Here is a 27,964-nt window from a genome sequence, read left to right as displayed (position 1 = left end):
CCCAGGGCCACTGCCTCCTTCAGACTGACCGGCTGTCCCTCCAGGAAAAGCACCCCTCTGGCTACCTGCACCCACCCGAGATGTGAGAGTGGCAAGTCTCAATCTTCACCCCGCAGTTTTTTCCTGGGAATCCTCGCGTGAAGACTTGGTGACTTCAGCTTATAAAGAGCACTTTTTTTTTTTTGAGACAGGGTCTGACTAAGCTGCTTAAGGTCTCACTAGATTGGTTGAGACTGGCCTAGAACTTGTGATCCTCCTTTCTCAGCCTCCTGAGCCACTGGGATTACAGGTGTGCACCGCCACGCCTGGATAAAAGTGCTTTTGAGGAGCACACCCTGTTAAAAAGGCCCTGCACTGGCCTGAGCTGCTGGACGACGGGTGTGAGCCTGCCTGACAGCAGTCGGCGCAGACACCAAGGAAGCAAGCCACCTCCACCCGAGGACAGAGCGCCAGGCCCAAGCAGACTGCACAGAAGGTGGGTCAGAAAGAAGTTTATTCTGGATATTTGATTTAAAAAAGCCATACCTACGAGGGCTACAGGGTCCAGATACTGACAACGAGTCGCATACAAAACCCGGTCTGCGTGCGAAAGCAGGTGCCTCGGGAGCAGCGCCCTGGCCGGGATGCGCCCGGGAGCCCAGACGCTCCTGCCGTCCATCCGCTGGACTGTGGCACCACCAGGCTGGCCCCACCCCCTGCTGCCCTGCACATGGACAGCTGCCCGGGTACCAGGGCGGAAACACAGCTCCTCCGCAGTCATGTCTGACCGGGTCAGCCAGTCGGGCTCTGCGGGAGCTGAACGTGGCCTTCTGGCAGGAGCAGCACAGCTCCCGTAATGACAGCTCGCTCTGTCCTGGCCGCCAGAGGCCGCCCGGCCAGAGGCCGAGGTCAGGCCCGGGCCCAGGGCTGCGAGGCAATCTGGTAGCAGCTGAGGCTGGGCCCGGCACTGCCCCTGGGGCTCGTGGTGGCCCCTTCTCAGGAGAGCAGCAAAGGACACGCCACGTGGGGCAGGAGGCGAGGCACCACAGCCCTCCAGGGGACTGGGCTGCCAGGGAGTGCACAGGCAGGGACAAGACCAGGGGTGGCTCAGGAGAAGGCTGGGTCTCTGCTGTCGGGCAGCGCAGCATGGACCCGGTGGGAGCCCGTGCTCCCGTGTGCCTCCACGGCACGCAGCCCTTCCCTCCTGCCCCACCAGGGCAGCCACACAGGGCCAGAGGCTCCTGCCTGTCTCGATGGCACATGCCTACTGAGCCCCGAGGACCACAGGCCAAGGTGGCTGCACGTGACAGCTGCCTCGGCACAAAGACCTTGGGCAGGCGAGGACAGGCGCCCACCTCCTCCTGAGCAACGTGATCACAATATATTAGCAAATTTGTGGCATAAACATCTCCAAAAGCATCAGCCAAAGTATTAAATATAAACGTAATGTGTATACCCCGTCCCACCCTCGGGAAAAAAACCAAAAGAAACCAAGATACAAACCCCAAACCCAAACCCAGAGAAGGCAGACTTGTAGTGTGGGCCTGGTGCCAGCCAGCGTCGGAGGTGCCTAGGGCCGCAGTTCCACGTAGTTGGCAGGGAAGAGCCCGTACCTGCCCTTGCACACCCCACGCCACCAGCCGTCGTCGATCATCTCGATGTTGGTGATGATGTCGTCGGGGTCGAAGGAGATCTCGTCATCGCCAGCTGGGGAAAGAGCGCAGACCAGGGCGCAGATGGAGCTGGTGGAAGGGCTGGGGAGGATCCCCAAGAATCTGCCACAGCGTCATTCCCCAGAAGAGCCAGCGGGGCCCTTGGGGCGCAATGCCATGCCCAGCCCCGTGCTCCCTGGCAGGTGGCCTTCCTCCTAACCTCCCTGCAGGAGCTGGCCAGGTGCCACCGCCTAAGGTCAGGGGCCCGCGGGGTAGGCCCTTGGTGGGGGACGGCCAGGGAAGGGGTCCTAAAGGTAGGAGGGGAGTGCCAGGCAGCCTGTGGATGGGCTGGGTGGGAGTCTTCTGAAGACCTGCCCAGATGCAGAGCGGGGCACAGAGAGGAGCAGAGCTGGGGGGAGGGTCTCCCGAGCAAGTCCAGCCCCCCGTGCAGAAAGAAGGGGGCCAGGGCCATGCTCTCAGGAGGCTGGGGGTCGGAGGAGGCGAGAGCCCAGGGGAGCCTCGCCACAGCACCACACAGCAGAGCTGTGCACTGAGCTACGAGAACACAGGGTGCTGTGGACCTGGGGCCCAGAGGGTGCCAGGCAGCCTGGCATGGGAGGCGCCCGCGGTGCCCCTGGCCTCCCTCCCTGCCTGAAAGCACAGCCTCTGCCCAGACCTGAGGAGGCCGGGGAGCAAGGGGGACCAGCCCAGGAACCAGCCCCAACGGGACAGACGTGGACCGGGTGTCCTGCGGTGTCACCTCCCTGCTGGCGGGGTAGGACCCCACCCCTGATCTCTGGAAATGCACACCAGGGTCTTTAGGGGTGGCAGGGTCCCTGCAGCTCCCTGGGAATTCATGGGTTGCAGAGAGGGAGCTCCGCTGAGGGAGGCACGGGACTCCGGGCACTGCCCTGCGTCTTCCCCAGAGCGCTAATGCTATTCCCAAACAAGCCACACTGTTCCCGGAGAAGCCAAGTCCCCGTGACAGGAAGACCCCCACCCCACCCCCGCAGCGGGCCTCACCAGCCTGGTAGTCGTAGAGGGCGGTGGCCGTGAGGCCCAGGTCGTTCTCGTACTCGGCGTAGGTGCCATCTTCTGCAAGCACACCAAGAGCAGGCTGCATGCCCCGGGTCCGGTCCTGCTCTCCCCCAGGGAGAGCGCCCACACCGCAGGGGTCAGGCCTTCCAGGAGGAGGCTGAGGAGGAGGCTGAGAACTCGGCTTCCAAGAGCCACATCCACGGGCTCCAAGCTCTGACACCACCCGGGGACATGGTAACAGGTGCCTCGGCCACTTTCAAAGTTAACTTCTACAATTAAAACGCTAACGTGGGGGGCTGGGGATGTGGCTCAAGCGGTAGCGCACTAGCCTGGCATGCGCGGGGCGCTGGGTTCGATCCTCAGCACCACATAAAAATAAAATAAAGATGTTGTGTCCACCAAAAACTAAAAAATAAATAAATATTAAAAAAAAAAAAAAGCTAATGTGGGAGGAAAGGTTCCAGGCTGCGAAAGTGAGTGGGAGGAGGTGACCAGGCACCCAGCTGCCCACCTGGAGCTCAAGCCAGACCCTGGAGCTGAAGGAAGTCTACACCCTCCAGCGAAGCCAACCTCAGCATGGCAGAGGCAGGCTGCCCTGGCACCACTGGGACGAGAAGACCAGCCTCCCCCAGGAGGAGAGGCACCCTGCTCTGGCCTGCCCCCACCCAGTGCTCCACTGCGGGGGACTGCAGTGTCTGCAGGAGTCCCATCCCAGGGAGGAACAGAGTCAGCGGGAACAGCACGGGATGGGACTTCCCAGGGAGCTCCTCCCCCAGGGGGAGGCGGCACAGGACCCTACCTGCTTGGTAGTGGCTGGGGGCCTCTGTGGTTTCATAGGTGGCCTCCGGCGTGTAGGCCAGGCCCTCCTGGCCGCTGACCTCCTGGTAGTCTGCAGCCTCTGTGCTGTACACGGCCTCAGGGCTGCTCTCGCCCACGGGGCTTCTGTGGCCAGGCTCTGCCTTCAAGGAGACCGCGTCCTGGGGGCGGGAAACGGGAACTTCCTGGGCCATGTGCGCATCTGACAGCAGCAGCCACACTGCCACAGTGAGGGAGGAGCACAGGCGGCCTCCTAGCTACAGCAGGACAGGACACACCCCAAGGTCCCAGAGCCTCCCCCGCTAGCGGGAACCTGCCCCTCCAGCAGCACCCCCAGGCTCGGCTGCTCTGTCCTGGGTTGGAGTGGCTGAAGGCCACAGGAGGCCCCTCTGCTGCCAGCCCTCCCTCTGGGGCCAACCAGCCTCCCTGAGAGCCCACTGCCCGGGACAGCCTTGCGAGTGGGCAGCCCACTTCTGTGCCAACCCAGTCTGGAGGGCAGAAAGGGGACCAGGGAGAATCAGGCTGAGGCCCGAGGACCGGGAAACAAACACCTTGCTGCTCCAGAGCCTGTGCCCTCTGGACCCCCTGGACCCCGTGCTGCAGTCAAGGGTGGTTTCAGCAGGCTCCTTCTAGAGGTGCCCAGGTTGGGGGGGCAGAGGGTCCGAGAGCACCGGGCAGACGGCTCAGAACCCAGGCAGAGGGTGACCAGGCAGGGAGAGCCCCAGGAGGCCAAGGACGGCGTCCACCTCCTCCTGGGCACTGAGGGCACAGAAGGGTGCAGGGCAAGGACTGGCCAGGCGGCTTCCTGCTGGCAAGATGGCCTGGCACCAAGGCGACCACAGAGGTAGCAGCAGCTCAAGGCATGTGGCCCCACAGGGCCTCCCACCACACGGCCCACTTCCTCGTCCGCCAGAATGTGGCCGCCCCTCCTTAAAGGACCAGTCGCTCAGGACCTGGTCCAGCAGGAGACAGCGGCTGGGTGGGACAGCTCAACCAGGGAGCTTCCAGGATTAAGTCCCCACACGGGTGGCACGGCAGCAGGTGCCAGGGAGAGGACCCTCAGTCCTGAGTGCGCACACCAGGCCACTGTGCCCCACAGCTCTCAGAGCCAGGAAGCACCCTGGCCGCAGGACATCCATGCTGGCAAGGCGGGGGGACGGTTAGCTCAGCTCACTCACACCTCGACGGGACACCCACCTCGTACACAGGGCTGGAGGGCGGTCTCTCCTCGGCCGGCTGCGGTGCGGGAGACGCGGGGGGCGTCTGCTTCTGCGCTCTGGCTTGCTCCTGCAGTGGACACGGCAGCCAGGCTGAGTGGGAGCCACCTGCCCACGCTGCCCGAGAGGACGGCCCAGGCCCTAGCCTGGCACAGGAGCAGAGGACCTCAAGCACCCAGGAAAGGAGGGCCAGACGCCTCCAGCCACGACAGCACAGGGCCCCGGGGGCCACACAGGGAGCCCCTCTGCCCCCTCTTCTAGAGGACGCGACGAGCCCGGGCTGAGGGGATGCCGTAGGTGGGGAGCACATCCGCCAGCGGAGGTAGGCGTGAGCCTGGGGGCAGGAGGGCGGGCTCTGCTGACACAGCACTGCAGGGTCCCCAGCCTGGCCTGACTGTCACTCCCATGCAAGGGTCCCTATAGACGTGGCAGGGTGAGGGTCTGACGGGGGACTACTCTGGGTCACCAGTGGGCCCCATTCTGCCACAGGTCCTGACCCACTGGGACCCAAAGGAGTGCAGCCCCGCTGACACCTGGATCCCTCACCTCAAGAACTCAAAATGTGAGTGTGTCGTGAGTGCAGGTGCCACAGCAGCCACAGGAGACCACGACAGCTGCACAGCCCAGCAGAGCATGCTTGGGGACACCCAGCAGGCAGCGGCAGAGCAGAGTCTGAGCCCCATCTGTCCACTCCACCCCCCCGCCCTTCTGTCTGGGGGGACAACAGTAACACTGTCTCCTGTTGACAAGAAAACTGCCCTGGCCCTGGGACCCCGAGTGCAGTTCTCTTCACTCACGTGGCCCAACAAGCCCCGCGTCACCAAGACGGCCACACAGGACCAGCCTCAGGTCGCCACGTGGCCCCAGGTCCTGCATGAGTCCTGGAGGGCAAGACCAGCCTGGGAGGGAGAAGACCAGGCCTGCAGCCATAAGTGACCACAGCTGTGTGTTCCAGATGATCAGAACACACCTGCAGGCCACATCCTCCCAAATCAGGCTGGTAGGGACTGGCCCGGGGCTGGACACCAGGGAGACCAAGCTTCTCTGCAGGCCCTCCGGCCAGGGGAGGCGCTCAGCACCCTCCTCCTGGGGCTCTCCGCCCAGGGCCTTGGTGTGAGCTCGAGGGAGGAAGAGGGCACCACTGCAGAGGAGCCCGAGGCTGAAGCACCTCCCTGGACAACAGAGCTGACCCTCCTCGGCAGGGGCTGACCCCAGAGCCGAGGTGCAGAGGGCGCGAGCGCCAAAGGACAAGGTCCGGGGAGAGAGTGTGGCATGCAAGCATGTGTGTGTGTCCTGCAACCAAGGCCTTCAGCTCTGGTCACCCAGCTCACGCTGGCTGCCCCTCCACTGGGCAGCTGGCACCAGGCGGCAGGGCGTGCTTACAGCGCCTCTGGTGCCAGGATGGCCAGCTCCTGCACCCACACTTCCTCATCCCTGGCTCTGCCCAGAGGCTCCTGAGAGCCCTGACCACTCCTCTGGGAAGGAGAGCCTTCTCCATCCTGCACTTAGGAACCCACGCTGCCAGGGCTGAGGGAAGTGCCCGGGGAGCAGGGCTGAGCTGGGCCCAGCCCAGACTGCGCCTGTCTTGGACATGCTTCAGAAAAAGGCGGTCCTCACCTCCCTGCCCCATGCACAGCCCACACCCACATCGTCCAGTGAAGTCCACCTCCAGGACCACAGGGAAGCGGCAGATGGGACTGTGGAGGCTGGGTCTGCAGAAGACACCTCCCTCCTCACGTGAGCCCTCCCGTGGGTCAGGGGCTGGGCTCTGACAGGCAGACCGCCAACAGCCCCAGACCCAGGGGCATGGCCAGCAAGCTCCACCTCGTGTGGACACATTCTGCACAAGAACCTTCTGGAATGCCCAGCTAGGCAGGCTGGCACAGCGCGGGGCCCCACCCTGGCCAGGCACAGCAACCTTCCTCCGCTCACCTCCAGTGTCCTCCTGGCCTCCTCCTGCTCCTGCCTCTCCCTGGCCACCCGCTGGGCTCGCTCAGCGTCCGCCTTCCGCCTGTCCTCCAGCTCTCTCTCCTTGGCCAGGTTTTCGAAATTGGCTCTGATGTTGCTGGTTCTGCTGGTCGCTGCAGAGCAAGGTGCGAGCCCGTCTGCCTCCGGGCCCCGTCCAGGCTGGCCACACCAGGGCGAGGAACCCAGAGAGCTGTCTGTCCCCACCAGGGGGAGCCCAGTGGCATCTCAGCGCCCCCTGCCCACTCCAGCTGTGCTCCACCAGTCATCCTTCCCACTGCCCACAGGGATGGAAAACAGACGAGCCTCACTGACCTTCACAAAGCAGGAAAAGCACTGACTTTAATAAACCTTGACCTTAGACAGACTTTTTGTTCCTTTGGGTCTTGGCACCAGGCTGAACCCAAGGCCCTTCATCACTGAGCCCCGTTTTTCATCTCACTGAGCTGCTAGGGTCTTGCTAAGTTGCTAAGGCTGGCCTTGAACTTGCGATCCTCCTGCCTCAGCCTCCCATGAATACACATTTTTAACATGAAAGGAAGAACTGGGGCAGCTCCCGTGCACAGCTGCAGCTGCCAGTGGCCAAGGGGCACAGGGTCTCCAAGGCTCCAGGCAGCAGGTGAACTACAGCCATGGGGTCTCCTGCAGCCACTTCCTCCAGAGCACAGAGCGGAGCCCTGTCGGGAAGAGCTGTCAGGAAGAGCTCCCACAGCGTCCGCTGCCAATGGACAACGTCCAGAGAACCACAGCTGCCTGGGAGCACAAGCGTCCCGCAGACTGTGCGGGTCAGAGGCGCCGGGTGCAGTTCTTCTGTGCGATGAGAGATGCCCCGGGCTGCATGAGCTTGACCCAGAGAGCCAGGTGTCCCCGAGGTGAGCCTCAGAGGAGTGTCACAGGACATGGGTCATGACCCCAGGGCTGCCAAGACCCTCCCTTCCCACCTGCCTGTCACGAGCCCCGCCTGAATTCCCACAGCCTGACTTACTGCACGGGACAGATGGGAGATGGGGACCCGAGGACCCTGCCTCTCCGCTGCTTTCTGTCCTGAGGCTGCCGCTACTTTTCACAAAGCAGGCTACTAGGTAAACATGCGTGGTCTTGCCACCTTCACAGGATCGACTCAGGCCTTCCTCTGCTGATCTGTGACACAGCAGGGTCAGCATGTCTCACCCACACCGCGGGGGCTCTCTGGGGCCTCAGTGACTTCCAAAATTATCAAGTGACCCAGGGCCACAAAGTCCGAGAACTGACCCAGGGCACCACAGTGAACTGGCAGTGACCTTTGGCTGGCTCTTTTTCCAGGTGTGGGGTGGGACTGAACCCAAGGGCACTGCACTACTGGACCACGTCTCCAGCACCTCCTATCTTTTTAACAGGGCCTCACTACGTTCCTGAAGCTGGCCTTGACTTGCGATCCTCCTGGCTCAGCCTCCTGAGTCACTGGGATCACAGCTGTGCCACCACACCTGGCCTTGTCCTGCAATTTTAAGGGGCACCTTCAGAAATAGCATGTTCTTAAGGCCTGTTTTGATAGACGCTGCCCAAAGCAAAGATGGCTTAACTGTGTCCCTGAGGGTCCCCACCCTGCTTGTGAGTGCATTCTAGGCACCCTCGTGCCTCCCTGTCTCTGGCTCCGTTCCGGCACGACCTCCTCCCCAGTGCATCTCCCTGACAGAGCTCGGCTCTGCGCAGGACTCACCGGCTTCGACAGGCACAGTCTTCTGGTAGGCAGGGGACACCTGCGCAACGTCTTCAAAGGTGGAGGCGTTCTAGGGAGTCGGGAAGGATATCAGGAGGGCACGCCCTTCCCTCGGCGCACAGCAACAGCTGCGGTCTCACAGAGGTTGAGGGCCCCAGATCTTCCAGAAGATCCTGGGCGGCCCACAACTGTCCCCTCTGCCTCAGAGGCCAGGAAACACGTGCAGACGCTAGCTGCTGGCACAAGTCGGCTCACACTGCAGGGGCAGGCCTCCTCGGGGCTCCTCCTGAGCCTCCCCCACCTCCTCCCGAAGCCTCCGAGGGGAAGAGCCCTGGGCACACACAACCCTAGAGGCCAGCTGTCCCTACCCTCAGGACCCTCAACCCCGTCCCGCACACAAGACCAGCTATATAATGGCCGACCTGGGCAGAGGGCGGCAGCGTTGATGGACACCAGTGCCGGTGCCCAGTTTCACCGTGACTGGGCACTTGGTCTCCACCTGGGCCCACTTCAGCCTGTCTGTGACCAAGAGGCTCAGGAGTCCACCAACCCCTTCCCTCTCCCATGCACGCCTCTCCTGGGACAAGCACAGGGCGGCAGGTCAGTACCCTCTGGTGCCGGCCCTCCCCAGCTCCTATAGGCCTGCTCTGGGCCACCTCTGACACCACCCCAGGTCGGCCGTCCCCACCGCAGTCCCACCTCCCGGCTCAGCCTTCCTCCCCAGCGAGCACCTGGCCAGCCCAGGTTGGGCCTCAGCCCCGGCCTCCCTGCTCACTGCCCTCTGGAGCCTCGGAGCCTCTCCCCCTCCCTCCCCCAGTCCAGCTGGCTCTAGGGTCCACTGGGCAGCCACTTTTGTCCTTAAGTCACTTGCCTGTCCATGGTGACCTTGGAAGAACCTCCCTCCTCTCTGGGAAGGAACCGCCGGCACCTCAGCAAACACAAGGTCATCACCCTACCCTGACCACCGCCACAGGGACCACTGGGGACCCGTCCTCAGCAACCCACCTCGCTCCTGGGGCAGCCAGCCGGGTCCCGGTCACGCCTGGGGCGCCCGACCAGGCTCCTCCACCCAGGGCCCCGCCCACAGGGCTGGGGAGGCGGTGCCAGGCCCACGGAAGCACTTCCTGGGTGCTCCGAGCCCAGCAGCCTCCTCCTTACCGTCCACACCAACCACAGACACCACAAAACGGAACTGCAACTCCCGACCTCAAAGCCGCAGCCTGACTCGCCCGCTGCTCCTCCCCCTCCTTCCCAGGGGCCTCAGCCCCAGACAGGAGCCCCAGCTCAGCTCCTCCGTCATGGGCGGCCGGGCCAGCACTGCCCAGCCCTCCCAAGGCCACCAACTCCACAGGGCCGCAGGTCTCCAGTGCTACACCAGCCCCACCTGACTCCTCCCTCCTCCCAGGCCTGGGAGCCCAACCCAGCCTGCGGCTCCGTCCCTCGCACACCTGGCCACCCGCTCCCCACCAAAGCCCCACTTGCCCGGAGCTGGAGCCTCTTCACAGGCCAGTCTCTACCAGGCGGCCAGCAGGTATCTCTCGGCGAGACCCCCTTGTGCCCCTCCAGCTAAGCCTTTCCAGGGCCACTCCCGTCCCTTTAAATTAGGCTCCGACTCTCACATCCTCGGGACCCTCCCTAGGCCACTGCCCTGCTCCCAGGGCCGTCCTGTGGCAAGTCAGCTGTGGGCCCTGGAAGCAGAGCTCTGAGCCAGCAGTGCCACCTGTGGCCAGGGTCAAGTGCAGCAAGGAAGAAGGAAAGGGCCAAGGCTGGAGGAGTCGTGGCCAGCAGCCCAGCGTGAACAGGCACAGCCCAGCAGGCAGGGGGAGGGCAGGCCGCCGGCCTCAGGGAATGGCCCCACCCTCCGCAGCCCCGTGAGGGGCACCCATGGGCTCTCGAGGAGCCCGTGGGTCTCGAACAGAGGCTGACGGCCTTAAGAAGGGTGCAGACCTGAAGGATGCACTTCACGGCTCCAGACCAGCTCCCAAGCCCTGACACCCAGCACCAGAGAGTGGACGCCTGGTGCGAGGACAACAGCATGCCACGGCAGTGTCCCTCCTGGCTACAGAGACAGACCCCCTGACCTGCACTGTCCCACAGGCCTCTGCAGTAACCATGGCCAGGATCTGTTCTGACCAGAGACCTCACGTGGCCCTGAGCTCTTCAAAGTGGCCAGTGACCTGACCTAAGGCCACCAGTCCAAGTTCACGCAGGCAGGCATCCAGAAGCCCTCACCTAAACAACCCTGTTCCAGCAAGGGCCCAGCTACTCTGCACCAGGTCATGGCCAAGCGCGGAGCTGCCTTGGCCCAGACCCAACCATGAAAGGGATGGGCACAGCATCCAGGCCACGCTCTCTGCACGGGGAGCACAGGACACCGTGTGTCAGCACACGGCGGATCCTGATGGTGCACTTCCAGAACTAGGAGTCCAGTGCCCACCAGACGACCTCCACAGCACACCCAGGAGCCCCCACGCTCCCGCCGGCAGAGAGAGCAACACCCCGGTCTTGGAGCCGTACCTTGTCCATGCGGTCCTTCTGCACCCCGTATTTGCCGCCGAATCCTCTGGAGTAGTCTGCAAGGCAGCAAAACGGAGACTCACTGACTCCAGCAGGGGCAGGACAGCAGGGCATGCATTGGCCGGGGACAGCAGGGACGCGCCCAGAGCAGACAGAGCCCCGAGGCGGGCTCTCCTGGCAAGGTCAGCTCTGCGTCCACCACGGTGTCCAGTGCACAGGCGGGGCCGGGGCAGAGGCGCGGCATGCTGCCCGCATTCTCCCGGGGTACGGGTGGGGAAAGGCGGCAGGCTGGCGGGAGGAGGCCAAGGAGGGGGCACAGGACAGGCCTTGCAGCGCCAGGTCGACAGCAGTCTTCCGACCCGCAGGGGCCTTGCGCTCTGCGTCCCGCACGCCTGCTCTGAGCACTAGAGGGGCTCGGGCGCAGTCTGCTCTCTTGCTTTTCAAAAGAAAAAAAACTCCATGTGGAACTTCTACCAGCCAAAGGGCCCAGCTGCAGCCACACACACCCAACACAAAAGCCACACTGTCACACGGCCTCCATGCCACAGAGGACCGCTGGCCACCTCCATGCTGTCGGCCGGGCCAACCCAAAGCGCCTCCACCACCCAGGCCTGAGCTCAGCCGCAGCTGTCCAGCCCCAGCACCGCTCTTCCTCCGGCTGCGTGTCCAGCTTCCCGTGACACGGCCCAGCTTCCGAGAGGATGGAATAACTAAGGGAAAATGTGCCGGCTGTTCAGACAGCGGAGGTCTGTTTAGAAACGTCTTCCTCCAGCTCCGAGCACCACGGCATGGCTCTGTGCAGAAGCCACATGTGGAGGGTTCCTCAACCCTGCCCAGAAAACACCGCCACAAACAGAACAGAGACCACACGCGACACGTCTGTCCCATGCCTTTGCTGCCCCAGCCTCTGCTGAAAGGCCAGGTGGTGGAGCACTTCTCCCTCGCTCAGGGGCAACAGGCTGGGCTCTGTGGCGCGGCCCTCCAGGTTGGGGTGCCTCCAAGACCTGACCGCACGGTGCAGCTGGAGGGACGGGCCCTGCAGACTCACGTCTCTATCGAGGCAGGTTGGATAATGTCGGAGGGAGAGAGAACTGGGAAGGAAGGGAGCTGCTCCCAGTGTGGAAGTGGGCCGAGGACCCCAGGCGGCCAGCAGCCACCCACCCAGAGACACGCAGCGGCACCCGGGGGGAACCCCGAAGCCTGTGCTGGAACTGGCTGCACTGCAGAGGCGCACAGGGGGCAATGGTGCCTTGCTGGGACCCGTGCTGGGCTGGTCTCTCCTAGTGACCAGACCCCACAGAAGAGGAGTCCTGCCTCTCGGACTGAACACCACTTGCCTCCAAAACCAGTCTTATAATCCGCAAGTCCAGAGCGACAGTGGGAGAAGAACCAGAGAGGAAGCCGGTGAGTCAGAGCCACCATGGCCCAAGGTCAGACACCTCGTCTCGAGAAAGCAAGAGCCCAGCCAAGTTCGGGCTGACGGTGGCCGAGGGCTCGAGAACAGGCACACAGCAGGCCACCTCAGGCGGGGCCAGAGAAGCTAAGGACAGACTCTGCAGGGCCACTCCAGGCTGACGCACGCGTCTCGTGAGGAGAGCGACGTCAACGCCAGGGACTGCCTACCCACTGGAGGGCAGGGCCAGTGCCCGTGGAAGGGTCTCCACACCCTGTGGAAGGAGACGAGCACCGCGGGCTGGGAGCCTGGTGCTGCCGCGCCACGGCGAGGGTGGGGACACCTAGGGCACCCGTCTCGTGGCACACCCACCAGGAGGAGGGGCTCGTCACTGCTCTGCCTCAGAGGTGTGAGACGTGGGACAGAGTCCCACAGTGAGGACAGACGACACGCGGACACACGGCAGACGCGACACAGACGGCCGAGGAGTGAACACACGCATGCGGGGAGGGACCTGAGCCAGGCAAGGGGACAGTACCTTTTTGGGACTCATGCAGCTGCAGTTTCTCCTGGTGATCCCAGCCAAGGGCACACTTGTCTTGTCTGTCTGTCTGCACACCAAATTTTCCTCCAAACCCTTTCGCATAGTCTACATGCACAACAGAAGCCATGGAGCAGCGTCAGCAGCCGCAGGCAGCAAGCTCATTTCCAACACAGGGGAGCAGGACACAACCACTGAATGACCAGGGCTTGTGGGGACGGCCACATGGAGGGGCAGGAAACAACCCACAAGCCCCACAGAAGCAGCACAGCCTCGTGACGCAGAGTCACGCGGGACACGGGTGTGACCAAGTGGCATGACTGGCTGGAGCCACAGAAGTGTAAACGTGAGGTTTCCTCCTAAGAGCCAGGTCTGGACTGTTTCTACAGGGCTCACTGTGCTGCCCGGGCTGGTCCCACCCCACCTCAGCTGCCCAGCAGCAGTATAGGCCTGAGAGACGTGTGACAGACACCTGCCTGCGGACATGGGGCAGGGCTGCGGGGCACCCACCTTTCTGGGACTCATGCTTCTCCGTCTTGCCTTGGTACTCGAAGCCCACCGCACTCTTGTCCACTTTGTCCCTGTCGATTCCGTATTTGCCACCAAAGCCTTTGGAGTAATCTAGAACCAAGGAAGGTGCTCTCAAGAAACCTGCAGCAGGACCACGGCACCCCGGGTCGTGGCACCTTCAGGAAGGACTGCACCAGTCACAAGCCTCAGGGAGACAGGGCAACTCAAAGGGGCCACGCATGTCCAGGAAAGTGAACACGCAGGGGACAGGCACAGCAGGTCAGTGACCAGGGTCATCCATCCCAGAAGGCAGCCAGCATTGGTTACTGAAGGCTCCGCACCCGGGAGGGCCCCAGGGTTTCACGGTCTCTGCCTCATCAGTGGAAGCAACCACAGGCCACCCACGCAGCACCTTCCGGAAACCTCAGCTCCACACAGCAAAGGCCTTCCAGACACCAATTTCACACTGAAGCACGACCCTCAGAGATGTCAATGGTGCAAATTCTGGGGTCAGTCCCGAGAGAAAGGGCCCCAGGTCCCAGAGGACCCTGATGTGCTCCAGTGGAGCCTGCGCTCAGAGGACTGAGCCAGGCTTGAGAGCACCGCCTGTGCTGGCCCAGGAGCCCAGGAAGCAGCAGGCCCTGGCAGAGCTGCCCACAGGCCCACTGGCACTCCCTCCTCGAGTTGTAGAGGGGAGTGGAGGCAGCAGGCCGTGGTGCTGGCACTCCATGCAAACCTCCCAGGCCAGTGTGGCCACGGCCACCAGAGGGTCTTCTGCTGTACTTTTCTAAGAAATCTGAGGGTTTTCCTACGTAAGCACTCGGCTTTCAAATGGTGGCAATTGTTTAAAACACCTGCCACGTGGAGGCAGGCCAAGCAGAACAAGGCGCAGGCACGGGTCACAGGCTCCAAGCAAGGGTGAGCACCAGATGAGCCGCGACCTCAGCAGACACCTAGGCAGGTCCTCCAGGATCACCTATAGGGCTCGGGCCAGCAAAGGCCACAGCTCCAGGACCATCTGGCAGCACCCAGCAATGCAGCACCCTTTGGCCTAGCATTTCTGTTTCTGGGATCAATTTTTTTAACAGGTCCAAAAATATTAACTGCTGTAGATTTCTAATATCAAAACATCATCAATAACTTAAAATTTACTCAAAAAATGGTTAAATAGATATGGAATCTTCATAGAATGGGGAACTGAGCAGACATTGAAAATAAGGAAAGTTGCTCAGGAGGCTGAGGCAGGAGGATCACATTTTCAAAGACAGCCTCAGCAAATTAGCCAGGCCCTAAGCAACTTAGTGAGCTCTTGTCTCAAAATAAAATACAAAAAAAAACAAAAGGGGGGCTGGGGATGTGGCTCAAGCGGTAGCACGCTCGCCTGGCATGAGTGCGGCCCGGGTTCGATCCTCAGCACCACATACAAACAAAGATGTTGTGTCCGCCAAAAACTAAGAAATATTAAAATTCTCTCTCTCTCTTAAAAAAAAAAAAATCAAAGGGCTAGGGATGTGGCTGAGTGGTTAAGGACCCCAGGTTCAATGCCTAGCACCAAAAATAATAATAATAAGGAAAGTTGCTGGGTGCAGAGACACGTGCCTGTAATCCTAGCAACTCGGGAAGCTGAGGCAGGAGGACCCCAAGTTCAAGGTCAACCTGGAGAACTTAGTGAGACCCTGTCTCAAAATAAAAAGCAAAAAGGGGGCTGGGGCTGGGGCTGGGGCTGGGTGGTAGAGCGCCCGCTGTGCACGTGTGGGGCCCTGGGTTTGATCCTCAGCACCACATAAAAATAAAGAAATCAAAAAACAAACAAAAAAAAAGCAAAAAGGGCGGGAGGCAGCTCAGTAGTAAGCACCTCTGGGTCCGACCCCAGCACTCAAACTAGAAAGCCAACCAGTCCGTCAGGAGAGTCCACCCCTGCCTTGAGAAGGGCGTGTCTGTGCCGAGGAGTACCCAGCGGAACCACTTCGAGAGGAAGTCCGTCTGAGCGCCCACACCTTTCTGGGACTCGTGCTTCTCCGTCTTGCCCTGGTAGTCGAAGCCCACGGCACTCTTGTCCACACGGTCAGCCTGCACGCCGTACTTTCCGCCAAAGCCGCTCGAGTAGTCTAGAAGGCAAGATGGCAGACGGCATGAGCCCTGGTAGGCTACAGGACCGCCTTTGTTAAACTAAGCAAAACCACAGGGGACCCAAACATGGCGACCACTGCTCCCCACAGGGATGCTGGGTGGTCCGGGCGCTCTCGCGGGCTGGAGGGCAGGTCCTTCTAGTGGACAGAGATGCCGCCGTAGGCCTGCCTTCAAAACTGAATGGCCGGTCAGGGTCAGAGTGCTGAGCCAGCGGCAGCTGATGCCTGCAACAAGGATGTGGCGCATCTGCAGGAGGCGACGCTTCTGCGCTCGTGGGTGGCTTGGGGCCCAGCTGCATAGCAGGGGGACTCACTCTGGTTCCTACCCTCAGGGAGGTCGCCAGGTTTTGCCAAAGTCAGAGGAGCTGACTTTACAGGAGTGGCCCTGCTCAGATGTGGGCGGTGCCCAGGAGACCCTCCACCAGAGCACCCACCGCACAGGGCCCGGATGATGCGGCCACCCTGGCTGCAGCCCTCCTACCAGACAGCAGCCGCAGGCCACCAGGCCTCTGCTGCGCTGGTGCTGCCTGCCTCCTGCAGCGTACCTTTCTGGGAGGCGTGCTTCTCCGTCTTGCCCTGGTACTCAAAGCCCACAGCAGACTAGGGAATAAAGAGAAAAGTCACTTCCGAACGCCTGACAACCACCCCCTGAATCCATGACACACACAGAGCTTCTAAAACCTCAAACTCCTTGTTCTTTGACCTTTGGCCTCCTAAGTCAAACGCAGGTCAAGAGGACGCCACGGCCCTGGTACAGTGAGCTCTGGCACCCAGCACCCCCACACTGGCCTCCCCTCCACAGCAAGGGCTCTGAGTGTCCCCTGCATAGAGGCACACACGCAGGGCGCAGAGGCAACAGTGGTCCCTACTGGCACACTCCTGGGCAAATCTAAGGCTGTGTCTCACACGGGCTCCCACAGCCATGTGGCAAACGCCTACTGCGTGCTACTGTCCTGGCCCCAGTGGTCAGCCCACACGCTCCGTGTCCCTGGAGGGAAACGTGTCCTGCCAGCTCCTACCTAGAGGCCCCTCCCTGCAGCCCCAAAGCATCAGAGAACACCGCACCCTACCCAGTGAGTGGCCCGGAGGACAGACACAGCAGTGGCAGGTCGCGTCCAGGGCAGGAACGGCCCCCACCCACAAGGCTTCTCTCAGGTGCACCTCTGGCGCCGGTCACAGGAGACCACCCCCAGGGCCTTGGGCATGCTAGGCACACACTACCACTGGCCATCACTCACCCCTGCCGCCATCCCTCACCTGGTCCACTCTGTCCATCTGGACACCAAACTTGCCTCCAAAGCCTCGAACCGAGTCCACTTGGGAGCAGTGCTTGGAGAGTTTCGACTGGTACTCATGGCCGACGGCCGACTGCAACAGAGCCCAGACAAAGCCTGGCACACCAGAGCCCACCAGGCGTGACAACCCCCTTCGCCCGCAGGTGGCCTCAGACATACCTGCCCACGCAGGGCACAGCCCGAGCTCTCCAAACCCAGGTGCAGAGCTGCAGTGCACCTCCACAAGGGCTGCCCACACCACAGCCCTGGCGCAGGAGCGGCTGATGTGGCCAGGGATGAGGAAAGGGCCTGGGGCCGGCAGCCACATGTGACTCCCGAGACCCACTTAAGGCCCGGAGAGCAGAGGGGAGCACTGGCCAGCCAGGCGCAGGCCTGGTCCCGAGCCAGGAGCAGAACACACATTCACGTGCGCAGAACCCACCCGCGTGGAGACTGGGCAAGGCAGCGACTGTTTGCACAATGAGCTCGCTTCGTCACCACGTGACCCCAGAATGGGGGCACTCTCACACACACACTCACACACACACACACTCTCACACACACTCACACTCTCACACTCTAACACACACACTCTCACACACACTCACACTCTCACACACACACACACTCACACTCTCACACACACACTCACACACACTCTCACATACACACACTCACACTCACACACTCTCACATACACTCACACACACACACTCACACACTCTCACATACACACTCACACACACTCACTCACAGACACACTCACTCACACACACTCACAGACACACACTCTCACACACACATACACACTCACACACACTCACACACACACACACACACTCACACACACACACAACTTAGGAATGCGGCCTTCACCTTGGGATCCCCAAGCACCTGCCACACAGCAGGGAGTTGGTGCCGCCCAGTCAGCTCACTGTGGGGTCAGCCACACCCTCCGTCCTGGAGGAGGAAGGCGCAGGAGCAGGCCTTCCACTCAGGTAGCACACCACAGTCTGGGCTAACAAGCACCCCCAGGCCTTTTGTCCCAAAGCTCTCTGGATGGCAGCGCCTCTGGGTGCCTATGACAGTCTCGGCAGAGACAGGGGGCCCCCAAGCTGTCCTGCCCTCCACAGACGCTGCCCACAGTGGACAGCGCCAGGGACAGCTTCGTGGGCACTGAGGACAAGTGGCACGCATGGGCATGGAGGGCTCAGGAGGCCCACATCTGTCTCCTCCCGCAGCAGGTCTCGCACCCCAACCACCGCCACCACTGCAGCGGGAACAGGCCACGGGCGCGCAGACCCCCAGGAGCTGGCAGGCTGGGGGTGGCCAGCCTCAGCAGGGCCCGTCGGGTGCTGGTCTCAGAGGCCACCAGCCCACGCCCTCCCACCTGGAGCGCTCTGAGCCGTACTGCCTTGTCTCCCTCCAGGCCCTGCTGAGGCTGGAGGCCGACACCCCCCTCAGCCTCCAGAGTCAGTGAAGGAACGTATGAGGCAGCCATGCCAAGGGACCCCGCACGGTCCCAACACAAAGGAGCTCAAGAATCAGGTCTAACACAGCCAGAGCGACACCCTCGCGACTGCGTGTGCCCCAGAACCACATCTGCGCTCCGCCGGCAGACGGCATCTGCTCTCAGACACACAGGGCAGAGCCCTGACCTGAAGCCCCCACAGGAGAATCCTGGTTCTAGGGTGCAGTGGAGATGGGAAGGACAGACCACCACACCCTACCCCAGAAGTGCACAGCCTGCAGAGATGGGGGTCACCAGAACCCTGACAGCTCCTGTCCTGGCCCCTCTAGCAAACACGTGCTTGCTCAAGTAGGCTGGATTCTGCGTCACTTTCCTCAATTCTAACATGGGGACCTTTTTTATCCCCCCAGTTCCTGGAGAAAGCAAGTTCCAAGCAGCCTCGGCCATTCACACTCAGGTTTGGGATCTAACAAGAGATTGGTTCCAGCCTGTGATCCCAGAGGCTCAGGAGGCTGAGGCAGGAGGATGGAGAGTTCAAAGTCAGTGTCAGCAACTTAGTGAGGCCCCAAGCAACTTAGTGAGACCCTGTCTCAAATTACAGAAACAAAATAGGCTGGGGATGTGGCTCAGTAGTTAAGTGCCCCTGGGTTCAATCTCCAATACCCCCACCCTCCAAAAAACGATTGATTCCACGGTGCTTCCACAAGCCCAGAGCTGCCCGCACCCCAACATGTGGCCCCAGGGCCAGCAGGGCTCAGCAGCAGCTGCACCCCCACAGGGTTTGCTGCTTGAGGATCAGGACCCAGCTGGAGATGGGGTGCCCTTCCAGGAGAGGGGCTGGGCACCCTGAGTGCACACCCAGAGCACAGCCCTGCACAGTCTAAAGTCCCTTGAGCACCTACAAGCACCAGGCCAGCCACCAGGAAGGGTGAGGAGCCTGGCCCTCTGCAGGCCCAGGCCGGAGCGGAGCTCACAGGCAAGGACGCAAGCACAGCCGGACACCCAGCCAGGCCACGTGGCAGAGGGGGACGGCAGCCCAGCCCAAGCAGCAGGGAGACCGGGCAGCGCCACGGGACGGCTCCCGCCCTGTCACAGACCCTCCTTGCGGAAGCTCCCCAGCCCTGGCAAGTGAGCACAGGCTGGGCGCGGGGGGGCGCAGCCTGCTGCTCACTCTGATGGTGTCACAGGCTTCTCCCAGAATCCCGGGCAGCCCTTCAGCAGCAAGGTGTCCATGGCTGGCCCAGCAAACATCCAGGTCTCTCTCCCGCAGGGTTAGCTTCCTCAGACTCCAGCTCTAAACAAGTTCTGGGTGTTGCCCGGCCCCCCAAGTCCACAAGGCCAGTGGAGAGTGACAGGGCCACCGCCTTCCATGCCCACCTAATGCGTGTGAGGAGAGAGGGAGAATCAGACGCTGGCTGACCCTCCTGCCTGGAGCAGGGGCAGCGCCCGTCCAGTCAGAGCTGAGCCGTGTTGGGGGGCCTGGACATGCCCTCCACAAGGAGGTCTGCAGGGTGCTCGCGCCATCCACCGCTTCTCTCCAGGAGACAGGCCCTGCCTCCCGAGCTGCAGCCGCTGGCCATGAGGGTGATCATGGTCAGGGTGCCCAGACTGTCCTGCTCCCAGAGCTGGCTGTGGGAACTGACCACCCTCGGGGCCTCGCTACTGCAGAGCTTCGGGAAAAGCAGGGGGGCTTCCCTGGGTGAGTCCAACGCACACAGGCCACTCTGCAGACCTCACTCCGCAGACACACAGCTCGACACGTTCCAGCTACAGAAAGGCTGAGGGGCTACTCTGCCCACCGCCGAGTGCCAGCCAGGCCACCAAGCCTGGCACGGGCAGCCCTAGCCACTTACTTTGTCCATCCTGTCCTGCTCCACACCGAACTTCCCCCCATAACCGTGGGAGGCTTTGGGCCCAGTTTCCAGCTCCTTCTCCTTCAGAGTCTGGTGCTCCTGGAAGACGTTCTCTCTCAGCTTGTGAATGCTGCAGGGAGGGACAGGCAGGGACAGGGAGGGAGAGCACTCAGGCCTGCGCCCACCCTCCAGCAGCAACACACAAGACTCCCCACCCGTGGTGCAGCCCGCGAGGTCTCACCACTCGGGGCTCGCCCAGCTGCCTACGTGAGGGAAAGACGCCCTGGCAAGATCCGGGAAGGACCCGGGGGCTGAGAACTGACTCCACCCCAGGGTCTCCTCAGAGTCCTCCTGCCAGCGGGAACCCTAGGGGAGGGACAGCCGCCTGGAGGTGCAGGGGACCCCCAGCTCCCCCAAGGCAGCTCTGCTACCTGAACTTCTCATGGAGAAGCAGTGTGCTCAGCAGATGAGCAGGCTGGGGGGCAACTCCGTAAACACCATCCAGAGGGAGCGAGTCCCCCACTCCCGGTCCCCAACCACAGGCAGGGCCCGGAGGACACACAGAGCTGGCTCCTACATGAGGCGCTCCAGCACTTTGACGCCTTCAAAGACGAGACATTGAATGTGCCATCTATAAGCCACTTTTAGTTTTAAGACCAAGGACAATGAGACAGACCACAAGATGTGTCAAAACCGCCTGGGTCTGCCCCAGAGACACCAAGGCCACACCTGGACTTTGGGCAAGCCCAGGAGAGTGGACCGAATACACACCAGGCCTGGAAACCCAGATGTCCTACAGGGCAGGGAGGCACAGATGCCCCTGCAAGATCCAGGAAGGACGGGGCGGGGGGGGGGGGCTGAGAACTGTCTCCACCCCAGGCGTCTCCTCAGAGTCCATCGGTGGATGGACTGTGAGTCCCAGGAGTGGCCCGTGTCCTCCCCAACACATTCTAGAGCCCCTGGGAACGAGGGAGCTGCGGAGAGGCGCTGGCTAACACCACCTGAGTCCCCGCAGCCTAGGCAAGGCCCGCAGCTGTGCACAGCCCTCCCAGGCAGGGCCCAGGCCCCAGCTCCCAGGCTGCCCCTGGGCGGGACTGAGCAAACCAGGGAGGGACTAGTCGCAGGGAGGATCACCAGACCCCAGAGACCAGCAGGGCACCAGGGGAGACCCCATCTCAGAAATATCAAACTCTGCAGGAGCTGCCACGGGAGTCTGCCTCTCACAGGCTGCGCCTCCAGCTGAAGACTCGGTGCAGACGCCGCACCAGGGCCAACACAGCCCAGACACTCGGAGCAGACCTCCACCTCCCCACCAAGCAGCGCCAGTCAGCACTGGCCCGGCCCGCAGTCCTCTGGCCCTCCTGCCCAGGGTCCTCACGTGTGGCCACAGCACCGGCCCTACCCTTCTGCAGTGCCTGGCACCTCCAGCCCCACAAGAGGAAAGAGGGCGTGTGGGCGTGGGCTCAAGGCCACTGCTCCCAGGAGAGCTTCAGCAACAGCCCTGGCCGGGACCCGCCACGCTCCCAAGGCTCCTGCCGACGCGGAATCCCGTGGCAGCAGTGCTCAGAGGGGTTCTGGACAGCGACCTGCGAGGGACCACGGCTCGAGGGACTGCAGGGAGCCAGTGGAAACCAAGGGGAGGAACTTGGCTGTAGAGGGTCCTGGGGACGAGCCCAGAGCTACAAGTTGTCCCCGACCCTCTGCTCTGCCTGCGGCTGCACGGTGAGCAACTCTGCCTGAGACCCGAGCCAAAAGAAGTCTCGCCTCCTTCAAGTCTTTCCTCAGGTATTTTGTCACCACAAAGAAAACCACCACAGCGACCAGGATGGGAGCCCAGATGGTCCTGCACACACGGACACCCCGCCGAGAGACTGGGCGCGCACCACGGGCACACAGCCCCGCGGGAGGCCCTGCGAGGCCCAGCAAGGCCCGATGGCGGGGACACATGATGCCCGTCCGCACAAGGGCTTACTTGATGTGCTCCTGGTGCCCCGAGCCCTGCACAGTCTTGGCGCCCCATCGCTGCTCCTTCTCACTGACGTCATTCTGCAGAGAAACAAGGGTGAGCCCCAGGCCAGTAGCCTGACCCAAGAGACCAGGAAGCCGGGGGACAGGGCAGCGCGGCAGGCTGAACCCACCACAAAGTCAGGGTCGGTCTCCCAGTCGTCGGCTGCCCCAGCGTCCTGCGTGAGGGCCACGGTGTGGCCTGCAGAGGCCTTCCACATCTGCAAGAGTAGCACCAAGGTCACGAGGCCACACAGCACCCCAGGCCCACAGGGCAGCCTGGACCACAGCCTCTGGGCTGGCCCCCCCACGGGACTCAAAGGGAAGTTTAAAGATCAAAGAAACTCAGTACTGTGAGTCCTCACTGGGCACAAGGGCACAGACTAGCTCAGCTGCTCAGGAGGCTAAAACAAGAGGATCCCCGGTTTGAGGCCAGCCTGGGCAACTTAACAAGGCCTTGTCTAATAAAAGGGCTGGGATACAGCCGGGGGCAGGGCCATGCTAGTCCAGTACACAGGAGGCCCTGCATTCAACATCAGTATAGGAAAAAAGTCCTCTCAGGCCTGGTGGTGCACACCTGCAATTCTAGAGGCTCAGGAGGCTGAGACAGGAGGATCGCGAGTTCAAAGCCAGCCTCAGCAAAAGCGAGGCACTAAGTAGCTCCATGAGACCCCGTCTCTAAATAAAATACGAAACAGGGGATTTTATTTATGGGGATGTGGCTCAGTGGTCGAGTGCCTCTTGTTTTTAATTCTTAGAACCAAAAAAAAAAAAAAAGTTCTAATGTGGTTGTCAACTGACACCAAAAACATTCCTTGGCTTCAACTCATGAGAAAATTTTCCAGGAATCCACACAGTGGGGTGGGTATGCACTTACTCCGTCCCCTTGAGACCATGCCCTGATCTAGCTCCCGTGAGTGACAGCACGGTTTTCCAAGAAAAACGCTCCACCACGGGCTACACAAGGTCACGACGGTGCGAAGGTCACCCATGGCGAGCCGCACCCTGCGCCATGGAGGAGCGCTCTGCACTTGCTGGAAAGATCCAGGCTTCACTGCCCACCAGGGGAGCGGCAGACACAGGCCAGCTCTGGCGCCAGCGGGCAGCAGGGACACCCCTCCACAGCAGCCCGCTGTGAGGTCCAGCACAGGAACACTGGCACCTCGAGAGACACTGGTAAGATGACCCTTTCTGCAATTTTAAAGGTAAAATCTAGCCTTTTGAACGTGGGCTGGGGCTCACTGGTAGAGTGCTTGCCTAGAATGTGTGAGGCACTGGGTTCGATTCTTGGCACTGCACACACATAAGTTAATAAGATAAAGTCCATTGACAACTAAAAAGTTTTTAAAATTTTTATGCAAAAATAATTGATCCATTTTCCTCAGAAATTTCAATAAAATTCAGCTGGTGGTGCACACCTATAACCCCAGTGACTCAGGAGGTTGAGGCAGGAGGATGGCAAGTCTGAGGCCAGCCTCAGTGATCTAGTGAGACCCTATCTCAAAATAAAAAACAAAGGGCTGGGATGTGGCTCAGTGGTAAAGAGCCCGAGTTCAACCCGGGTTCAAAACCAAGTGGTTCACTTAGGCCATGAAACAACCGGAGGAGCCCTTGAACGACCAGCCAGCGCTGGGCCCGGGCCTGGGGACAGGGTCCCTCCCGCAACTCCACAGGGCTGGAATCCAGCCGGCACCCAGGAGCGCGAGGGCACAGCAGGGCGCATGCTCCCAAGGCCCAGGGCCTTCCAGCAACCACCTGCCACCAGGGGGCGGGCCACCGAACCTCGTCCAGGTGTCCCAAACCTGAAGGGCATTGGAGAGGCCTGCTCTCAACAGGACTGGAAGAGCCTGTTCAGTGCCTGTCACCTGCCCTCCATGCCACACGGTCCCAGGCAGGGCCTCCCTGTCAGGGAACGGGGTCCCATGGGGCCAGGAGTTTCCCCCTGCATCAGAGGTGAGGAGGGGAAGGGGGCCCATACCAGGGACTGAACCCAGGGGCACTCCACTGCTGAGCGGCATCCTCAGCCACTTTTTATTTTGAAAACGGGTGTCGCTAAGTTACTGAGGCTGGCCTCAATCTTGAGATCCTCCTACCCCAGCCTCCGGAGTTGCTGGGATGACAGGTACAGCCACGGCACCCGGCTGTCACTTTTTCAGACTCTTCAAGGAACATCCGGCAGAGCTCACTTCTCCTCTTTTCTGCAGTGGCTTCCCCAGTGGGCAGGGCACAGTGGGAAGAGGCTGGTCCCCACCGACACAGAAGCGCCTCCGAGTCCTCTGTCCCAGAGCTCTCTGCTCTAAGCTGCCCAGGCTGGTCTCAATCTTGTCCTCCCCTGCAGCCCACTGGGAGAACACCCTCCTGTTGGAGGGTGCCCGCCATCCAGGGCAAGGGCATCAGAATGCCCCCGGGCACGCACCTTTCTTCCTGGTCACAGCACTCCACCTGAAACACAGCGACAGGGCCAGCAGTGTCCAGGCATCTGGCAACGGTTCTACCTGTGAAGAGACGAAGGGGGACGCTCAGGAGACCTGCCAACAGCTGCCCGGGGCCAACGAGAGGCCTTTCCAGAACACAGCCAGCTGGCAGCGGACCCTGAAGGGAGACGGTGGACCTGCCCCTCGCTCATGGCCAAGCCACACTGCCCGGACCCAGCACACTGCCCGAGGGCCGCGCCTGCCTGCTGCCACCTGGCTGACGCTGCTGGCGCTGCTGCGGGGCGCGGCTGGGAACAGCGACTCTACCACCAGGGCCTAGAGATAACATGATGGACACTCTGAGGTCTGGGAGGAAAGACCAGCGCGGGGCAGGACTCGGTGCCCCAGCCACGTCAAACTTGGCAGCCCCCGAGAGGCAAGGAAGCCAGAGGGTCCAGCGGGCCACAGGCAGGGCGTTGCAGCAGCTCAGGCGCGCTGGCCCTCCCAGCCCTGAGCTTTCACTCCCCGTCCCCTTCCCTACCCAACTACTTGCTCTTTCCCTTCCCGTGGTCCCCACTGGAAAGCCCAACTTCCGCAGCTGTCAGTGAGGACAGCAGGCAGCTGGAAAGAGCGGCCCAAGAGCGGCCGGCGTCGTGCTCCAGTCTGCACTCGTTATTTTCTCAGTATTTTAAATTTTTAAAAATCATGAAAATAACTGAAAAAGAATCTTGGGGCTGGGCGCAGGGGCGCACACCTATCATCCCAGCAACTCGGGAGGCTGAGGCAGGAGAATCACAAGTTCAAAGCTAGCCTCAGGAACTAGCAAGACCCTGTCTCAAAAAATAAAAAGGGCTGGGTGTGGCTCAGTGGTTAAGCACCCCTGGGTTCAATCTCCAGTACCAGAAACAAGTGAGACCTGGTGCCACATGCCCAGCAGTTGCACAGCTAGCACAGGTCCATGGACACGTGTCTGTGAACACTCCTAACAGCATTAGCCATGATGACCCAAAATGGAAGCAATCCATCCGTCTACCAACTCACAAAAGGATGCGGGGCGTGCACTCTAACTCCACATGGGAATAGTATTCAGCTATAAAATGGAATAAAGTAGGGCTGGGGTAGTGGCTCAGAGCATGCGAGGCACTGGGTTTGATCCTCAGCACCACATAGAACAAAATACATTGTGTCCACCTATAACTAAAAAAGAAACACATAAAAAGGAACAAAGTACTAACAGGAGCTACGAAACAACTTTGAAAAATATCATGCTAAAGAACACCAAGCTCAAGGCCATGACCCCAGAGAGCAGGCTGGGGAGGGCTGGCCGGGCTGCCCAGGGCTGCCCAGGCTGGCCAGGGCTGCGGGCCGAGGGGGTCTGCCACAGGGTGGAGAGTTTCCTCTGCCGCCCAAAGGGCCTCCCAAAGAGCTGGGCCACAATCACACATTCTAGGGTTTCCTTCTGAAGTGAGGAAACGGTTCCACGGCGACTGTGGTGGTGGCAACGGTTCTACCTGTGAAGAGACGAAGGGGGACGCTCAGAGCAGTGCGGGGCAGGCCTCCACACGGCCCTCAGTGGACGCACTAAACCGCACTGAACTACAGTTTAAATGGGCGAGGGCACGGACCTCCACAAAGCTGTCAGGAAAACTACCGTTCAAAGAAAAAGGTGACAGCTCCATCCAGCAGCACCGACATCAACCTCCCTCACCAACCCATGCCGCAGAGACTCCGAGGGATCAGCTGCACAATAAGACACTCTCAGTGGCAGCACAGGCGGGGACCCACTCAGCCTCCTGGCCTTCCCCCTATGGCACAGCAGCAAGCCAAAGGGAAACAGAGGCCCAGGCCCCCTCCGTGCACCCAGCCCAGCAAGCCACTGAAGGCCACCAGGGGCTGGGCCTGGGCACAGGCAGTGGGCCTGCTCACCACAGACACCACGGAAAGGCAGCTGAGCAAAGCCCTGAGGCCCGGGGCCGGCTGCCCCAGCAGAAGGAGCACTGCCGGGCGATTCCTGCATCCCAGCACCTTCTGTGCGGCACAGGTCAAAGGGCTGACTGCCGGCCGTGCTCACGTGCCGTGTGAGTGCTCACGAGCTCCACTAGGCTCAACCCAACTGAGTCGCCCGGCAGAGGTGAGCTTGCGGGGCCTAACCACAGAGCAACCCAGCTCCCGATTCCGGAACGCCCGAAGCCCACTCGGTGGCTTCCCTGTCCCTTGAGTTTCTGATGACTATCTCTCCAGCCGGAGGGAACAGGGCACTGACTCAGGCCCTGGAGCCCGTGACTCACTCCGCTGGGCGGCCCTCCCATCCCACAGCCCTGCTTGGCCAGGGCAGGACAGGGTGCCCGGATAAGGCACAGTCCAGCCACCTCAAAAGGTGGCCACACCAAGTGCCAGGTCTCAGCTGCTGAGCAGAAAACTAAATTTCTCCCCAGGTGGCGGCCATGGCCTCCCCGACACACAGTCCAGCTGGGCAGCAGGCACAAGTGCGGTGCCAGCCCAGGTGACCCAAATGGGAACAGAACACAGGGAAGCACCCTCTGGTGACGGGCACACACCCAGGAGAGGGGATCCGGAGGCACTGGACCCTCAGGGACCCACGAGCCCACACAGAGCTCTCCACCTCACAGGCCACCTCGGGGGCACTGACCCAACCCGCTTCCCCTGTGCCCCCCACGAGGCCCTAAACCCTCAACCCGCCCACTGCCCCAACCCTCACCGCCCTGAGCTCCGGGACCCCGCCCTGCCCCGCACTGCCCTAAACGCCAGCGGCCCCCCGCCCTGCCCCCCACTGCCCACTGCCCGTCCCCCACTGCCCTGAGCCCCGGCCGTCCACTGCCCGGCTGCCCATTGCCCCGACCCTCACGGCCCTGAGCCCCGGCCGCCCCCCGCCCTGCCCTCCACTGCCCCCCGCCCTGCCCCTCACCGCCCCGAGGCCGGCCGCCCCCCGCCCTCCTGCGGCCCTGCGCCCCGCCCGCTCCTCCCCGGGCATCCCCCTGCCGCAGGCCGGGACGCCCTCGCCCAGCGCCCGAAACCGCGAGCGGAAGCGCAGCAACCGGCCGCCGGCGCCCGCCCGGGCCGCAGGCCGCGCTCACCGCCGTGGCCTGGCTCCCGCGCCCGCCGCGCCCCGCACCGCTCGCTTCCGGTTCCGCGGCGGCGGCGGCGGCGGGCGGCGCACATCCGGGTCCGCGCGAGGCCCCGCCCCGGGCTGCGGGCCCGTCCGTCCGTCGCCGGCCGCGCGCAGGGCCCGGGAGCGGGGGCGCGGCGCCGCGGGGAGGGCCCGTGCTGGGCCCCGGGGCTCCGGGGGGCCGGCGGGGCAGCAGCCTCCACACGGCCCACCCCAGCGTCCATCCTGCGTCCGTCCTTCTCTGCACCCGCCATTCACCCATCCCCCTCCAACCCCCTCCCCGTCTCCATCGACTTCACCCGACTTCACCAACCGTTTCCACTCCGCCATCTCGCCACCCGCCCGTCGCTGCGCCAGCCGTCGCA

The 27,964-nt window shown here is 62.1% G+C and overlaps 1 protein-coding gene across 2 annotated transcripts; it reads right to left on the bottom strand.

Moving 5' to 3' along the window:
* Positions 1-471: 471 nt before the first annotated feature.
* Cttn (cortactin) lies at positions 472-27,629 on the bottom strand. 2 transcript variants are annotated; one of them, XM_076847757.2, is made up of 17 exons: positions 27,568-27,629; positions 24,475-24,553; positions 22,193-22,279; positions 22,027-22,100; positions 20,055-20,184; positions 16,714-16,824; positions 16,002-16,056; positions 15,325-15,435; positions 13,328-13,438; positions 12,815-12,925; positions 10,884-10,939; positions 8,367-8,436; positions 6,635-6,783; positions 4,683-4,772; positions 3,469-3,646; positions 2,655-2,726; positions 472-1,686 (listed from the first exon to the last, which is right to left on the bottom strand). In XM_076847757.2, exons 3-17 carry the CDS (start codon positions 22,277-22,279, stop codon positions 1,550-1,552), a joined length of 1,542 nt encoding a protein of 513 aa, XP_076703872.1. In that variant the 5' UTR covers positions 24,475-24,553; positions 27,568-27,629; the 3' UTR covers positions 472-1,549. The 2 variants fall into 2 exon arrangements, with proteins under 2 accessions (XP_076703872.1, XP_076703873.1); XM_076847758.2 differs by lacking the exon at positions 12,815-12,925.
* Positions 27,630-27,964: the final 335 nt, after the last annotated feature.

Source organism: Callospermophilus lateralis, chromosome 2, assembly GCF_048772815.1.
Source record: "Callospermophilus lateralis isolate mCalLat2 chromosome 2, mCalLat2.hap1, whole genome shotgun sequence".
NCBI lineage: Eukaryota > Metazoa > Chordata > Mammalia > Rodentia > Sciuridae > Callospermophilus > Callospermophilus lateralis.
Note: the sequence above shows the minus strand (reverse complement) of the source record. Positions and strands in the feature narration are given on the sequence as shown.